The sequence below is a fragment of the Montipora capricornis genome, chromosome 8, assembly GCF_036669925.1.
Source record: "Montipora capricornis isolate CH-2021 chromosome 8, ASM3666992v2, whole genome shotgun sequence".
In the NCBI taxonomy this organism is placed as follows: Eukaryota; Metazoa; Cnidaria; class Anthozoa; order Scleractinia; family Acroporidae; genus Montipora; species Montipora capricornis.
The window spans coordinates 5,000,014-5,017,513 of record NC_090890.1 but is presented as its reverse complement, the minus strand read 5'-3'; the positions used below and the strand labels follow the sequence as shown (position 1 = coordinate 5,017,513).

Below are 17,500 nucleotides of genomic sequence, written 5' to 3'. Positions count from 1 at the left end.
TGGAATTTTTGCTTTTTCATCTTAAAACATATTTCCAATCCTGGTCAAAAGTTGTTGGAACACCTTTGTTTTTATGCACCAAAAAAGCGTTCGTAAGAAGTATATGCTTTGTTTTTTAAAAACGTTACAGTACGAACGAGTTTGCTTGCCCTTCCCCCTTTTCCCCCAAAGCAATGTTGAAACAAACTGCAGCTTTTCTGACTGTACTCCCGGATTGCCATCAAAGGGGGAGGGGGACTGTATGAAAGGAAAGGAACTTTATGGTCTAGTCTTCTAGCGCTGGAGCTCTAATTGGGCACGCTGTAAACTGAAATCAACAATAAATTATTAACACAAATCAAATCAAATGTTGGTTTTTGAGGTGATGGTCTTCCCAAGACTTTTGTCGATAACATAATTTTCTGTTTTGCATCTGTATCGTATTGAAAGAAAGATATATAGTCGTAAGAATGGCTAAAGCAAGTAAAGAAATACTAGAGGATGAAACGTAAAGAAATCGTGGTACTGCTGCGTTGGTGAGAGAGTCAATCCGCTCTGCCCAAGCACTTTTGCTCGAAACGTCAGCTAACTGATCTTTTCACGGGGGCAGTTCGACTATTATCGACTGCTCGTAATTCCTTCTCAATCGCCGACCAGTTTCCTATCACCCACCCACCCCCCCCTCACCTAGATTCCATTGCGTTCCGCGGCAGCACGACAGCACAGCTATGTAATGGCAATTTTACAGATTAAGCTATTTTTAGACGAGTTCTTAAATAAGATTTGACTTGCACAAGTGACCATTCCAAATCCCATGGGTAATAATTTCTCACGCAAGACTTGTGAATGACTGGAATGGTCTGGTTTCGCGTGAAAATCCATCTAAAAGCAACTAGGTATGTAAGAACGCCGTTCCACAAATACAATGAAGTTGTACGTTCCTAGTCATGGGCTCCTGGTTGTTAATAGTACTGTGGGGGATGAAGACAATAATTGTGTTTTCCGTTATGTTTTGATTGTTAAAGCAAAGTTTAGGCATGAAGATGGTTATGAAACTCGAGAATTCTTTTTGTTTCTTGGGATTACTCTTTATTTGGAGTTGTTTTGTTTTACGTAATTTCAGCTCCAGTACTTGCTGAAACTGCCGGTCGGACTGTTTCCCACGATGAAGCCGTGATCGTAAACCATGCAAAAAAAAAAAAAAAAAAAAAAAACACCAAAAAACAAAAACAAGCAAGGAGGAGGAAAGGGACTTATTAGTGCTCTTGTCGTATCATTCAATGACGTATACATTTCGAGTGTGCTTACAGGTCGTTCTTCTGTGACTGTCCATGAAACAGAAGAACAAAGCGAACACAACAATACCTAATTAGCACGTACAAGGAAGGGTTACATTTTTACAAACGTTGGCCGTGTAGCACTTATATTTCAACAGACTTAACTGATTAGAACGCTCACATGGTTCATATGGGGTAGAAAACCAGCACTTTACATTACACTCTAATCAGTTAAGTCCCTAATTAGCAAGGTCTAATCGGAATGACAGTGGTCGTTTCGTCGCACGTGCATAAATTATTAAACGAGAAAAAACACATGCTTAAAAATGACTCCAAAGTAGGGATACGAGTTTTGGTATTCAGGTTGAGATTTTGTGTTGAAGCGTCCTGAAGCGCTCGATGGATCAAACCTTGTTTTATGAATGCGCAAACGTATTAAATATCCACCACAATCACCACAATAGACCTCTTTGCAGTTGTGTGCTTAGTTACCTGGCCTCTAAGTGAAAGTGAGGCTGGTGTTGACCTTGTTATGATGCAGACCTCCCGCCTTTTCTTATGTTAATGATGTTCTTGTCATGCTAATCAGTAATAATTTACATAAGAAAAGTAGTGAGGTTCCTATCAGCCTCACTTTCATTCATAAGCCCGTTAACTGAGCAAAGCACACAACTGTAAAATGGACTATTTGATTCAGTATTAACCACTTCAACCATTCAGGGGAAAGATGATTATCGGTCGAATAATTCTTTCAGGCTGAAGGGTGGTTGCGTAAACGCGAGTTTCGTCACAGGGCAGAGGTCTCTCGGCCCAGCAAGTACGAATGAAGAGGTCTATGTTAACATGAAAGAAAATAGAAGAAAGAGGGCCTTGAAATAATTATCTTTGCCAGAACTAAAACAGACGACTTTTCACCGGCTTTATTTCACTGAATAATCTTTACAAAAATAATTTATTTGTCGTGAAACTTTGGAGTTACACGTTAGAAAGATTTCGCTCTGTGGAAGCATTTTCTTATCATTACATTTGTACACGAGTTTGAAAAATATATTCCTCCATATTCCTTAGACAATTTTTATCTCGACACTCCGGCCAACCCGTGTTTGTGTTTGCTGGGACACCGAGTTGTTTCTGAGTCGTCACGAGTGACTTGAAAGATCGTCTGCCGGGAAAAGCTCGCTCTGAAAACAAAGAAACGACCCTTTAAAAACTGAAAAACAACGACAATAACTGTATCCTTCGTTTAGAACAACTTTGGGTATCTGACGACGCAAGGACTATATTGAGATGTAGCATCACGTTCACTGAAAACGGGCTAAAATTTGAATTTTCCCAAAAAATCAAAGAAACTTGTTAGATTTTAGCCTGTTTAGTTTCTCTCCAGTTATCTACAACTTCTCAAAAGAGAGAGAGAAGGAAGAAGACAAGGGACTCGAGATTATAAATGGTTTTATGACAAGTCGCAGTCAGCGTTTGCCGTTTCACGATGTGGCTAAATCTCTCGGATCAGTTCAACTTGTTAACGTGTCAAACCTTGGTTCCTTTCATTCTTACTAGCACCTACTAAAAAAAAAAAGGTAAAGTCCGCTACGAGCCTAGAAGGCCCACCAGGCCAGCACTTATCTCCGGTTTCCGTAGCATGAAGCGACTAGGAGTATTTCTACTCCCTCCTGGATGGGATGCTAGTCCATCGCAGGGTTACCCCCGGCATTTTCGTCGGTACCCATTTATACAGTGGAGAGAGGCACCGTGAGAGTAAAGTGTCTTGCCCAAGAACACAACACAATGTCCCAACAGTTTCGAAGAAAGCCTGGAAAAAATCCACGCCGCTAGAACGGCCCCGTTAAAGCCTGGATGTTAAAAATAAGGCAAGTTCTAGGTTTGGGGCCGGTCATCTTCAGAGTCAAGTGATTTGTGTAATGTCAGTAGATACTATAAAAACTCCGGTCGTAGACGTCATTGGTCAACTTATTCGTGATGTTATTGGAGACGAATAACTTGACCAGTGACTGGAGTTTTTATAGTATCTACTGACGTTACACAAATCATTTGACTCTGAAGATGACTGCCGCTCACGTGTTCCTATCAGTCGATGTCATCTTAAACAGTCCGTCTCAGGACTACACTCACCCAGACGATCGTACTTTACTTAATTATGATACGACTCTTGGGTTCAAACCATTTACGATTTTAAAAATACCTCCTTCAGTTCCGGAAAAATCTCTCCCATCACGCAATCAAGTAAAACATATGTCAGCTAAAAGATTAGAAAAAAGGTCAACCAAGAACTGAGTAATTGAAACGTTTAGAGCGATTTTCAAAGTAATTAGCGAATTGCTTTGGTTTTTCATTACTTCACTCAGTGATTGGTTCAAAGTTTTCGCGCCACTTTTTCAACCAATCAGAGGTGAAACCGAAACCAATCGTGGCTCGCGCGTGCACGTTTTCCCGCGCTTTGTGTCGGCTACGTGTAATTACTTCGAGTTTTGATTGGTTTATTGGATTGTCTCCGTCCTTTTTGATTGGCCAAGGCAATTACTTTGGTTTTGATTTTACAACACTCGATTGAAATTCGCTCTAAACGTTATAATAAAGATGATACTCCTGTAATGGAAAAATGGTGCAGGGGGAGGTAGGGGGGGGGGGGTGAGTAGGTCGCTAAACCAAAAGCACGGAGTTTGCGACATAAATCCACACACAAAGGGTGGGGTGCTAAGCAATAGAACAGCTGAGGTGAAGAACAAATAGAAAAAAAAACCGACCTGCTTATTTAACCTTGGTTGCTGTAGAAGTTCAAACAACGAAGTGATTCCTGCTTTGTGTCGGTCAGTACCCATAACGCGCACGGCCGGGTCTGGTATGAAATCTAGCATTTCTTTCAGCGTCTGCTCTCTCCTCTCTAACTTTTGCGTGTCCGTTCTGTGGAGATCAGCGGTCTTTACATTATGGCACAAAAGACTAAGAGAGCGCGGAGTTAGTCGTTCTGAGCATGCGCATAAAACTTAATTTCCGAACCCAATGCGCATGTTTAGGACTGAAAACTCGTACTTGTGGTCGTACTGGTTTTCAACCTTAAAATCACTATTGAAAAAAAATAACCAAGAACACGGAACACAAAGATCAAACAGACTGATGGAATTTGACGCTTCCAAAAGTAATGATTTTTTTACCGGCATTAGCATATTGGTTCTTTTTTGTTGGAGCAATCACACTATTTGGGATAAGGAAGTAGGAGTAAATTTCTTAGAGGGCTTTTAAAATTGTGTATGCCTTACAGCTAGTCACCCGCAAATTGTGCGACTTGTGCATGTTTTTGGCAAAATTGCATAAGATGGTAATGGCGCCCGGTCATGTTCTGAGAAGCGTTGTACTTTTTCTAATATTCTACATCTTTATCAAGTCTCATTTAACTCACAACACAGATTAAATTGGGCTAAGCCCTTTTAACCATGGGTAAATAGCGTTTCCCCACGAGCAAAGACGTTTATATGTGTAACCGCTTTCCCTAGACCGAAACTGCCCTAGGGTTATTTCCACGGATACATCAAAAAGAACAAAAGAACTTCCCATGACAGTTCCTAAACTGAAAAGTACGGTTTATCTGTTCCCTGAGGTTGATTGGCCCCAATCATAAAGCAGAACGTAGCTAATACACGAGGATCCCTAATTATATTAATTATACCCTATTACTTTACTCTGAGGGGAGTCTTACTGTGTAACCGCATCCCCAAGTGAGGGTAACATGAAACCTGAGATGAACCAAACCCAAGCCATTTACCCTCCGGAAGGCCCCAAATTCAAGGTGTGTGTAACCACAACTAACACGTGCACTGTTGGTGGGGAGGGGATGGAAGGCGCTCTCCAGTCATGTGACTGCTATGTAACCACTTACCGTTATTCAAACTGACTCAGTGAAGTTTGAGCGATTTAACCAAACTGTTTGTCAATTGCGTGAATTTTAATTGCATTCTAAGTATTTTTAGCCCGTTTATTAGAAAGCCACTATTTTGAGGGTGCTCCATTGAGAGGTTGCATTTTGATTGGATAAACCAAATCAAATGCTGGAAATACACCAATTACCTTCTTTTTTAAAATGCTCCGTGCTACCTACTTATTAATCAGTACAGTTACAGTCAAACTAAAACCTTTAATATATGTAAAACAAACCAGAAAAAACATAAGAATTTACCTTGGAGGATCCTGATCAAAGAAAATGGCGTCTGAGAAGAGACAGAAGAAAGGTATAGGAACGTTTCAATTCCAAAACAAATTCTCTCAAAATCTTCTTCCCAAGTTATTTTGGAAAAACCTACCTCTAAGAAGATGAATAATAATAACGACCCGATGTTCACTCGTTAACAAATCCACTTTATGAGCTAGGTATCTGAAATATAAAGAAAAACGCGTCAGCGCAAAACAATCTCCTACTTGGTTCGTCACGTAACGGTCCGACAAGTCTTGTGTCACGCAACGCTCCATTGAGGCATCACGAGATAAAATGGCTCGAGTAAGCAAACAAGCGAAGAAAAAATTTAAACTAAAGTTTAACATGTAATCCAGTATCGATCCAGTGAAGTCGTAAACGAACACTTGCGGTGTGCTGCAGAACTTACACTGGCTGAAGTGACGCAATTATCAACTTCTTTAGCAATTTCAATACCACTACAAATAGCGAGAAGCTGCTTCTTCCTGTGCACTCCACATTCGCTTTTTCGCTGAATCTTTTTCTTTAGAAATACGTGATTCGTTGCTCGCGCTCGCCATTTTTCTCAGGCGAATGGACGAGCGAAAAACGAAGTCTGGGCTATAATAACAAAACAAGTGCATGCGTAGGAGCCGTTCACGGCTTGAGCAAGCTGCGAGCAGACATATACGAACACTTTCACGTCCAAGGTAAGCCGCGGCCAAGATAAGCACAGCCCAAAACCCCTACGCCAGGATAAGCCGCGGTTTGAGCTAGCTGCGGATGGAGTAAGCCGTGAACTTCGATTTTGTACCATTTAAACGGGGTGTTCGCGTCTTACGTAAGCCACGGCCAGAGTAAGCCGCGGCTTATTTTTTCTCGTATAAACGGCCCTAATGTCACTTACTGGCCAGTTCACAAGAAGAAGTTAGTTCCTAAAGAAATGGCGGTGCTCCGTCGGTGGGAAAGTAAAACACGAAAATTTGGTTTTATCACTCAGGCGAGTTGATAAATGTCAGATTACCTTGGAAACGATTCAGTGACCGACGTTTTGAGCGATAGCCCATCGTCAGAGCGAATTGAGAGTTGTTTGAGATTAGTAATGGTAATAAAACTGAGTCCAATTCGGTCTGTAATCATACGAGTGACAACAAAATGCGCGGTCGTCCAATTTGTTTATCACGAGAACGATTACACAGAATGATTAAAGACTGAAATGGACTCCACTCATCCCTGTTACCCATTAATCATAAAAATTACAATTTCCGAGAAAAGAAGAAGAACCAAGTTATGAAAGAAAGGGAAAATTTGCATTGACATCCTGACAAATGAGGCGCAAATTGTTTTATGTCGCTCTGAAAGAAAGAAAGAAAGAAAGAAAGAAAGAAAGCCCCGATTTAGGAGTCTGTACACTGTTTCTATGGTGATTGAAAACAACGTTGTGAATGGTTGATTTAAACTACAACTTTGAATATCATTGGTTGATTTAAAATACAACTTTGAATGTGATTGGCTTATTGAACTGTCCGATAACAACTTGGCAAGTGAATTAGTGGAAATAAGGAGTTTCTTAAACCAATCACAATCGAGGAAATTGTAATTTGTTATGATTATTACAGGAGGTGGGGGAGTTATGCTATTATTGGAGACATAGTAACGAGAAAGCACAATTTATTAATTCAACTAACCACGTTTTATTTCTGCTTCCGCGTTACCATGTCTCCACTGCTGGAATAGCCTCGCCTCTTCCAATATAAATTCCTCAATTCGCTCTAATGACAGGACCGCGGAGTACGTTTAAAAGTGTGTGTGTGTGGGGGGGAGGAGGGGCTGGGTTTTGGTAAGGTTTTGGTATAGATCACGAAAGTGTGAGGGGAGGGGGTAGAGGTTTAGGAGAAAACAACACCGCACACACACCCCCACCCCAGCCCCTCCCTTTCCGCGGTCCCCGAATGAAGAACTACGCTTGGAACGTTAGCCACTCAATCCTCTCACGGAGGTAATCTGACATTTGTCGACTCATTTGATGAAACAAATGTTTGTGTCACAGTACCTGTCTGCGTAGGTATCCAGTGTATGCTGAAAAGCCACTTTCCCACACACTAATAAACTGTACAGGAAGGACGGCACTTTGAATAGACGATGAGCTACAACAAAGCAAAAGGGTTATATAGCGGTTCTCGTAACGTATAATGTGATTGGCTCGCTACCCTAACCAAAAACAAAAGACTAAACAATTAAAACAATGACTTACACTTAAAGTGCCCCTGTGACCAAAAAATCAATTCATATTTTTCTTTGGATTTCAAAACTATGTTAACAAAACACTAAGTGACCCACGTTTTAAGCCTTGATTTCAAAAAGACACCTCTTTATTTTAACTGTAATTTTCCTATTTAATGGTCCGCCATTACTAACATTATGTTCTTGAGAGAGCTGGATCGAGGAGAAAATGACGTCAAAGGCTCACTAGTTTAAGAATGCAATACGTGTGTACGCCGCATAATTAATATGCAGCACGGGGGTTTTGGGCTTTCAGGTGTTAAGTAAACACACTTTCAAAATCTGAAGGAAAAAAGGAAGTGGTTTTTTTGATCACAGGGCACTTAAAACAATAAGCTGATTACAAAACCCAAAAAAAAAACCAGGTTAAGAGAGCTCCCTGGTATACAGCTACGGGCTAAGTAACCTGACCTTTGCCGAAAAGCGAGTCTAAAGTTGACCAAACTCGTTATACAGTTAACGTCACTGTTACAACGTTCATAGCAGTTTCATTCTTTGATAACTGACACAATTTGCCAAATCAAAGTAGAGACAATCACGAAGTGATTACAATTGCCCGAATTTATAGTAGGTATGGCATTCTCCCGTCCGTCGCTTTTATCATCACTAAGAACTGTTACCTACCAAGAAAAAGAATATAGTCCGTTGCACCGGTCACTTCCAACTGAGGTTTGCCTGATGCTGCAAATTATCATGAAATACGTACGCATGAACAATTCAACGAGCAAAAACATTGGCGAGAAAGCCATGACAGAGAAGGTCGGTACAATACGTAGCCTCCTTCACGGGACGGACGAAACCGAGCCTAAAAACGGCTGCGAAGGAGGCTATACAATATGCCCCACAAGAGTCAACAAAACAATCCACTCTGCAATCCACAGTCTTACCTTCTGCTTTGAAACGTGTGTTATTCCTAACAAGAGAAAAAGTAAAAAATGATTGGATAATACATACCGAGCTGGAATGTAGTAAAATTTCACAACATGAAGCGTTTTCCATAGTAATCAGATATCTTTCGCTTTCGCACGTTGTGATTACTTCTACTTTAGATTACCGTCTTCCTACTTTTAACTAGCAAGTTATGCGTCACCTATAAGGCAACATGCTAAGCTGCGATTGGTTGGTTTTTAACCACTGGGATTGGTGCAACAAAAATTACAGATGAGCAATCCTGGTTTACAAGTGACACTTCAGGGCGTTCGCGCCCATTGCTACTGCGTATTTTTTCGCGCATGTCACGCATTTTGGGCGCGAACGTCCTTAAGCAGTCAGCCTCGTCGTCTGATAGAGCCTAGAAGTACACAGTAGAGATGTGACCACATCATGTGACAAACCCAAAAAACTGAACTAAAAATTATTGTACTTTACCACGACTAATCACCAAAAAATTATTGGAATTTTTTTTTTCTTGGAAAAGTTCAATACTATAAAATAAACGTTTTAAAGTGCTACTATGAGTAAAAATATCAATCTTTCTTTATTCTTTGGATTCGTTCAAAACTATACGTTCAAACAGTAAGTGACCCAAGTTTTAAGTCTTGATTTAAGACACCTGTTTATTTTCGCTGGAATTTTCCTATTTAATGGTCCGCCAGTACTAACTTTAAAATCTTGAGAGAGCTGGATCGAGGAGAAAACGACGTCAAAGACTCAATAGTTTAAGAATGTAATGCGTGTGTATGCGGCTAAATTAAAATACAGCACGGGAGTTACGGGCTTTCAGACTCTTAAACTCGTGTTTTGCGTATATAATAAGCTGCGTTTACACGTTGAAATTTTAGGCTAGCGAGTAAATGACGCCACTTTTCTCTAGATCCAACCCTCAGAGGTCCAATCGGTCAGTTTGGAACGTGAGTAATGGCGGACCGTGAAATCCAAAACTTACACTCAAAGTATACAACCTTTGTATAAAAATCAAAGCTCAAAATGTTGCCAATCAAGTGTTAAGCAATCACACTTTCAAAATCTGAAGAAAAAAGGAAGTGATTTTTATCATGGGAGCAATTTCAACTAAAATACCCAAGTACTTACGAGCTTTTCCTTCTTATGGGATAAAGCCCCTCCTAAGAACAAGAAACAAAGATAAGGGGTAAAATTCATTTACAGATAACAACCAGTTATCAGGTTGCCATGGAAGAAAGGAAACGACAATTAATGTTGAAAAACGTTAAAGATATCTGAAACACCTCAGTGCGCTTTGATTGTTCTAGGAGGCCCCTGCAAAAGCGAAAAAAAAAAAACTTTCAATTAGTAAGCCACTTATTATTTAATTTTTCTATACGAATATACTCAAATGTGCTGAAAACAATGATTATTACGTACTTGGGAAGAGGTTTTCGTTTTGTTGGTTCCACTGTAGAGGACAAAAACGCCTGTAGAAAAGAATCAAGGTTCTGTCCTCTCTGAAAAGAAACGTTAATTGGACAATTTTAGGGCGCAGAATTTGACATAATACACTGAAAGAAATGCGAGATATGACAACTCATTCACGTGACCTCATAATCATTTGGAAGCCACAAAAGTATCCTTGGAAACCATAAGCTGAATTGTTACATGATGCCAGGGCTACTATCAAGCCATAAAACTCATTCCTTAAGAGGGAAGAAAAGATAAATATGAATCTTACTAACCTCTTTCTTGAGTATAGTTGTCATGGACTTGATTTTCTTCCCTGTGTGACAACATGTAGAGTAAGGAAAGAAGCATATTCTGCTCCCACAATCTCTCTCCACATATATCTGTTACATAGAAACCTATGGGCAAACTATTATCTTAAAAATAAAATGTGGCGTTACGTTTGCAGTCAGTGAGTGAAGCATGGTAATTAGATTCGCTTTCACGTAGGGTGAAACTCAAAACGTCAAGTTTTTGACCTGCCTGGTAGTAGAGTACTTGCATAATTTTAAATCTAAAAACTAGGCCTATTTCAGTTCTTAGGTATCCACTATAACAAACATGTTAAAAAAACAAATTAAAAGCAGCAAGATAATATAATTACTTATTATAATAGACTCATCAGAATGTGGCGTTTCTGATTGGTCAATGACGAATGCATAAATAGGTAATAGCGTGCAATACGAAGGTTGCCATGGAAACACAGCGATGAAAATTTTGTCGAGTAATAAGTAAAAAATTGTATGAACTTGCTCGTTCATTTGGTGATTAATGGTCGGTCGTAGTTCTCAAAACATTACTTGTGCCCTTATATGTCACGAAATGCACTCGCGTTCATACGATTTTCTACACTTACTAGCCACAATCAAAGATACCACTGTTTTTATTTTCCCTTGGGACTTACAATGGTCCCAAGAGAAACTGGAAACAATGCTTATGCAAGATTTTCTTGATACACGATCGTATTTCCTACCAGCCAATCAAAACGCGCGTCTGACAATCAATCTGACCATTCAAAATTCGTGTGATGTCACAGCTGCGTTTACATACTCTCATCTAAACCCAGCTATTGACCAATGAGAGCGCGCGTACTATCCTAATTATTTTATAACCAAAAGTTATTAAATTTTAGACAAAAATTTCCTGTACAAGAAATAGTATTTAAGCCTTACCCGCTATATCACCGACTTTTTCCGGACCAAACATTTGACTGAATTCTTTGTCAGGCGAAAGAAAGTTAAAAAGCAACGCACTTCCTTTAAGTAGTGGGTTGGAACATAAATACTGAAAAAAACAACAACAACAATTTTAAAGGATTGCAAATTATATTGACGGCATGTGATGCTGTGCGTTGCGACGTCTGTAATCTTTACTACCTGCAAATATTTCTCAAATTGTACGCGGCAGGCCTCAAAGTAATTGGAACTGCTCTTCTGCGTGAGAGATCTTGAAGAATTGCGTTTGGCTGGGAGAAGTGAGTCATCGATCTCACCTAGAAAAGGAGATGAACAATGAGCCATTTGCAGGTTAGTGATGACATAGTACAAAATCCGCCATACTGGAGCGCAAATTGCCCACTGGGACATCTAAAACAAAGAAAATTTAGATTAACTTGGTTTGTTTTAGATGTCCCAGTGCACAATTTGCGTTCCAGTATGGCGGAGTTTGTACCATATGAGCACTAACCTGCAAAAGGCCCACTGTGTTGTAGTTGCAATAGATTCTCAAAAAAACTAATGCCTTCTTGTTTTAATTTTAGGCAGTTTATACGCGAAGTGTGTAATTCAAAACAGTAATGAGATTGATGATGATGATGACGATAATGATGACGAAGAGAATAGAAAAGAACCAGGAAACTTAACCCAAGTAGGACGCCCACTTTGTTACTATACACCTTATTCCAAAATGGCCGCCATTTTAGTATACTTTTGGCCTCGATCAAGGTAAAATATTCTTTTGAATTTTGCGTTTGAAAGCGAGGCCAAAAGGGCCAATTTGCAAGGAAGCAAAGTTGAAAATACTAAAATGGCGGCCATTTTGGAATAAGGTGTATAGTAACAAAGTGAGCGTCATAAGATGGAGAGAAAGCTATTAAAGCTGTCTCAATACTGATCCAACGTAACCTAGATACCATACAGCTCTTTACAACCTCTGATACCGTTAAAATTTGCCTACGAGCATGAAATCACACCGATCCTGTTCCAACGAACTCTTTATCTGGATTATTTGCGGTTTCTTTACACTGTTAAGTTGTTGCATTGAATGTACAGTTCCAATAATTGGCTTTAATATGTAACGCGTTCCAAAATTAAATGGGTTTTTCCCAAATACAAACCCGCCATTTAATTCTCTCAATCAATCTCTTGACCTACATTTTTCGAAGTTAACTCTTTCGAAGATATTTTCCTGCAAAAAAAACTCTTTTTAATAACAACATAATGATCCTACCGTGAAATTCCTTTAACTTGCTCTGAAGAACGAAGAACTCTTTGTATCTCCTAAAAGCATAAGTGAAACAGTCAAAAAAGCAGAAAAATGCGCAAAAAGCATGCAGCAACACTTAGGCAGGGAAATACCTCTACTTTGAAGAAAAGGGTCGTACATGCATTACGATTAAATTGCTTTTTGTCCTTAAGCCACTTTTGGACGTTAACAGCCTATAACACCAAAAAATAACCGCATCCACAATCGTGTTGGTTGCAGAAATCATATCACATTGAATCTCCTAATTGTGAGCTCCTGTGTATCCAGGTTATTTGTATACGAAGCCGGCAGGAGATCTGAGTAGGCCTAACCCTAAACCCTAACCCTAACCCTAACGCTCTGACAAAGGGCTAGCGAAGGGCTATCGTTGGAAACGTCAGCTTTCAATGTACAAAATTGATCGCATACAGTAGTAAATTGGTCTGAGAAAAAGATTCCGTGAAAATAGGTGATGGATTTGACTGACGAGGATCCACAAGTGGGACTTTGCATTCCTCTTCGCGCGCAAATGAAAAGCAAAAATCTTACCGTGCAACGTCCCATCTAGATGCTGTAAAGATCGAAAAACGACATCGAGTTAGTAATTTAAACTAGCCTTCGTATTATTCATAACTACACTTAAAAGATAAAGACAAAGCTAAATCACGGCGACACTGCAATATCTTTAGGATATGGAGGCCACGTTTCTTATTAGTTGTAAAGTTTAACAAACTAAATTTCCAAAAACGAAATTTTGAACAATATTGGAATGCATCATTAAAAATTTGATACTGGACTATTATTAAACAGGTGAATTTAGGATCTCGTCAATACATCAGTCGATCTAAGAGATGGACAAGTGGCTTTGAATCAACAGAACACAAGACCGACACCTTGAGTGTTTTTCTCTGAAGAGTAGCTGAAAAATAACCCTAAACCTTTCTGTACATTGCAGTGTCTTTAGTTTGGAGTGCAGGGATGGCGCAGTGGTGAGAGCACTCGCCTCCCACCAATGTGGCCCGGGTTCGATTCCCGGACTCGGCGTCATATGTGAGTTCACCGAGAGGTTTTCTCCGGGTACTCCGGTTTTCCCTCTCCTCAAAAACCAACATTTGACTTGATTTACTTTCATTGTTCATTTCAGTTTACAGTGTCCCCAATTAGCGCTCCAGCGCTAGAACGACTAGACCCTTAAATAAAAGTCCTTTCCTTTCCTTTCTTTCCTTTGCAGCAAGGCTCCAGGCCCTCAAATTGTCTAGCGACTCATTACACCCGCGATGCTGTCCTTCTTCTGTTAAATGTTTCGTCAATGTTGTCTCAGCTGACTGTATCTTCCCCGATTTTCAATCTTCCGACGGGAACGACTTTACCTATTATAGTTGAGCATATATTGGGCAGGCATCTAATTACCCCCCCCCCCCCCCCGGGCTAATTACGTGCACTCCTGGACATAAGTGGACGAGTCTAGCAACTCCATTTAACTGATTGCAGCACACTTCCAAAGGTCACACGTAGCAAACTTCAAATCAAAGATCTTACCTTCCGTCACGTCCTTTCTATCCACTGATATGATGAACATACATTTCTATAAAGAAGAAAAACATAACCGAAAGAAGGTGCTTTACTTGTTTTAATTACTTAGGCAGTTCCTTTTAACAACGACCTTTTTAGTTACAAAATGAGGCAATTGATTATTAATTTATAGTCCCTGGAAATTATTCCGACCAATCACAAAAACCGCAAGTAAATGTTCCTAGCGAGGAAATGGGGCACCATTTGTTTTATGGAGCTTACGCAAGATAGAAACGGTTTTGTGAACGTCGCCTATAAATATACCCCTTTTTATTGAAATAATCTTCCGATTTTTCCTCGTCCTTCGGCAAAGAAAGTGTCTACCAGCACTCCAGGAAACAAGTTGGTATGGAAGGTGAGGTTGATTATAGAGCAAATTGAAAGTTCATCGTCGGGTGCTTACGTCCTCCAATTTAATCATTTGACGTCGTTCTCAACAACGTCAAAGAAATTTAACGCACTTATTCGTCCGCGTGAAGAGCGTTTGTTATTGTCCATTGACTTCTTGTTGCGTGTCGTTCTCAAATCTGTTGACGTCGTTGTCGTATTGAAGTATTACAAATACGTTTCAATAAAAATACCATTCTGGAATAGGGGCTGCATGTATGAAATCAAGGTATCCTGAGCCTGCGTTGGTGGAAAGCGAAAACTGGGTCACGAGGCAGACTCTCGCGTCAAGTTTGGCGCTCTTATAACGTGGGAAAAGTCTTCGTCTGTTCGGGAACACTTGCCACGCACACTAGATCTCAGGGAGGCTCACTATCATTCAGAAGCCAGGTTACGGGGCAACTAAAATGCGCAAAAGCGTTGTCAACACCGAACCTGTTTTGTTTCCATGATAACGTGAGGAATGGTTATCTTCCACATGCTAAGGTCACGTAACTCCTCTTCTTCTAATTCCTCTTCCTCTCCTTCGCTTTCAACGTTGTATTCCTATCGTAAAAAAAATTATAATTACCAGAGCGAGTTTCAATTGAGTATCGTAAAACCAAAACCAAAGTAATTACTTTGGCCAATCAAAAAGGACGGAGACAATCCAGTAAACCAATCAATACTCGAAGTAATTACACGTAGCCGACACAAAGCGCGGGAAAATGTGCACGCGCGAGCCACGATTAGTTTTGGTCTCACTTCTGATTGGTTGAAAAAGTGGCGCGAGAACTTTGAACCAATCACTGAGTGAAGTAATCATCAACGAAAGCAATTCGCTAATTACTTTTGACACTCAATTGAAAACCGCTCTCTGAGCTCATATTTTTCATGGGTAAAAATACAAAGTAAGGCCGCACGAAGCTTTGGCCTTTGGTGGTATATGCTATTGAACAAGGAAAGAAACATGTATTTGAAGTGTGGGTTATAGACGAAAGAAGAGTTGGTTGGTAGAGCATTGCACTGGCATCGCTGAGGTCATGGGTTCGAGTCCCATCGAAGCCGAATGAATTTTTCAGGTGTCTGTAAGAGACAATTGCTTAAATTGTCCAATTAAGTGCGAGGATCACTTCAATCTTTCATTCTATTGGACAAGACAATCAACTAGATTGACACGGTTGAAAACAATAGGTAGCGTCCGCTGTCATTTTCGCGGGCTTCCATGACTATTCCAGGGAATTGGTGCATTTCAACAGAAGAGTTCTGTTGGGAAACTTCAATCTCTTCAACCTAAACCGAACTCTTGAGTTTCAACCGTTGAGAAATGAATCCATTTCCCTCGCTACCCATAACGTGAACGTCTTGAACTGACCGCAGGGTCTCAAACGACTTCACACCATAAATCGCCCGTCATAACAGAACATTTGCTAGAACTGACGCTCCAAGCGTTAGTCCTTCGTCAAGACGAATAGTCTACGAAGTGATAGCGAAGGACTAAGAATGACTGACGAACGACTATGGACTGCTACGAATGCGCCACGAGGCACCGAATAGGAAAACGAAAGACTGACGAAGGCCGGGAGCTAACTCTTAAATAAAAAAACCAGTGAAAAGGATAATCTTACTCACCGGAGGTGTGTCCGGAATATCAAACGGGTCATCCTCGAACGGCGAATCATCTGTTCGTGAAAAAATTCCGTCAAAGTAACATGTGAACAATTTCTCCTTGATTTATTTACAGTAACAACGCAATGAGGTAGCTGCCTGAGAGCGAGCGAAACAGTAAACATGGAGACATAGGAAACAATTCTTTCATTTTTATGTGATCACAATGAAAGGGGATCCGGTTTGATATTTGATACATGATCCACTTCTTACCTTTGTTTGGATTCATAACTTTGTCTTTAAGTTTCCCGGCCAGCCTAGAAAACTCTGCCAAAGGATCGAACTTTCTTTTTGAAACCCTAATAAATAAATATAACGAGAAGAAAAAATAATTAAATACAAATGCTAACGCAGCTAAGAAGACTGTAACGAGTGATGCCATCCCTTCTCCTCCCCAGGAAACTGAGTAAGTTCATTGACCATTCATCACAGAGTTACCACCAATAACCCTTTGGTTACCGCTTATAAGGCGTTTAACATAGTTGCTATCTTGAGAAAAGTACCTTGAGGCTGGTTTATACAAGGGCTTGGCTGGCAGACGACTCCCACAGAGCATAGAAAAGTACTGAAAAGAAACAAGCAATACGAAGCATCACGTGAGGATTCGGTCGCTAAGTAACCGCCGCGCATGCTCAACACAGTGAGTTTCGACCAATGGCAGAGGTCTCTTTTCCCGCACTCGTCAGCCCCAGCGAATGCAAAAGAAAAGAAACCTCCGCTAGCAGGGAACTTGTCGCTCCTCGCACTGACTAGAACAGGTTTGCGACACGAAGAACTCCCAACCACTCTTTATTGGGGAGCTTTTATCGCATAAACAACGGCGACGGCGGCCGCTACCAGAGCGTCAAGCGACGCAGGACGGGACACTTACATCATCACTCTGATAAAAGAGAGGAAGAAATGTCGACTCCAGTAGATTGTAGGCATATTCGCATGCTCTGCAAAGCAAAACAAACGATTGGCATTACGCTTAATGTTCGGGAAATCGGCTCTCCGAGAGGAACTTCAAATCTTGCAGATGGTTGGCCAAAATACCGCATGTCTCTATTTCGAAGTTCGGCTAGAAGCAAACGCGCAGGAAAGCCTGGTTTCGACTTTGCAGCCAGTCAGTGGGTCGCGTACGTTTTTCGCGCCAAACATCGAACGATTAAGTATGCTGTGTATTTCGAGCAAATCGACCGTTCAGGACCTAGATAAGCGATTTAGCTTCCACGGAGTTTTAGCAGTTCAATGGGTAGAGTACCCGATCGGTGTTACGGAGGTCGTGGGTTCGAATCCTTTCGCCCGTCGCTGTGTATCATAGTTCCAAAATATC

General features: G+C 40.6%; 1 protein-coding gene across 1 annotated transcript in view; it reads right to left on the bottom strand.

The window, feature by feature from the left end:
* Positions 1-2,160: 2,160 nt before the first annotated feature.
* Positions 2,161-17,500, bottom strand: part of LOC138060565 (sorting nexin-14-like) — a 35,979-nt gene continuing 20,639 nt past the window's right edge. Inside the window, exons 18-39 of the mRNA XM_068906401.1 lie at positions 17,057-17,123; positions 16,689-16,750; positions 16,399-16,484; positions 16,150-16,199; positions 14,974-15,084; positions 14,119-14,164; positions 13,129-13,150; positions 12,565-12,614; positions 11,493-11,608; positions 11,289-11,400; positions 10,353-10,393; positions 10,045-10,124; positions 9,909-9,939; positions 9,754-9,785; positions 8,610-8,635; positions 8,347-8,403; positions 7,493-7,586; positions 5,570-5,640; positions 5,446-5,476; positions 4,019-4,175; positions 3,457-3,513; positions 2,161-2,437 (exon numbers count right to left, since the gene is read on the bottom strand). Of these exons, the coding sequence (XP_068762502.1) occupies positions 2,396-2,437; positions 3,457-3,513; positions 4,019-4,175; positions 5,446-5,476; positions 5,570-5,640; positions 7,493-7,586; positions 8,347-8,403; positions 8,610-8,635; positions 9,754-9,785; positions 9,909-9,939; positions 10,045-10,124; positions 10,353-10,393; positions 11,289-11,400; positions 11,493-11,608; positions 12,565-12,614; positions 13,129-13,150; positions 14,119-14,164; positions 14,974-15,084; positions 16,150-16,199; positions 16,399-16,484; positions 16,689-16,750; positions 17,057-17,123 (1,441 nt within the window). The 3' untranslated portion in view covers positions 2,161-2,395. The remainder of the gene's footprint in view (positions 2,438-3,456; positions 3,514-4,018; positions 4,176-5,445; positions 5,477-5,569; positions 5,641-7,492; positions 7,587-8,346; positions 8,404-8,609; positions 8,636-9,753; positions 9,786-9,908; positions 9,940-10,044; positions 10,125-10,352; positions 10,394-11,288; positions 11,401-11,492; positions 11,609-12,564; positions 12,615-13,128; positions 13,151-14,118; positions 14,165-14,973; positions 15,085-16,149; positions 16,200-16,398; positions 16,485-16,688; positions 16,751-17,056; positions 17,124-17,500) is intronic.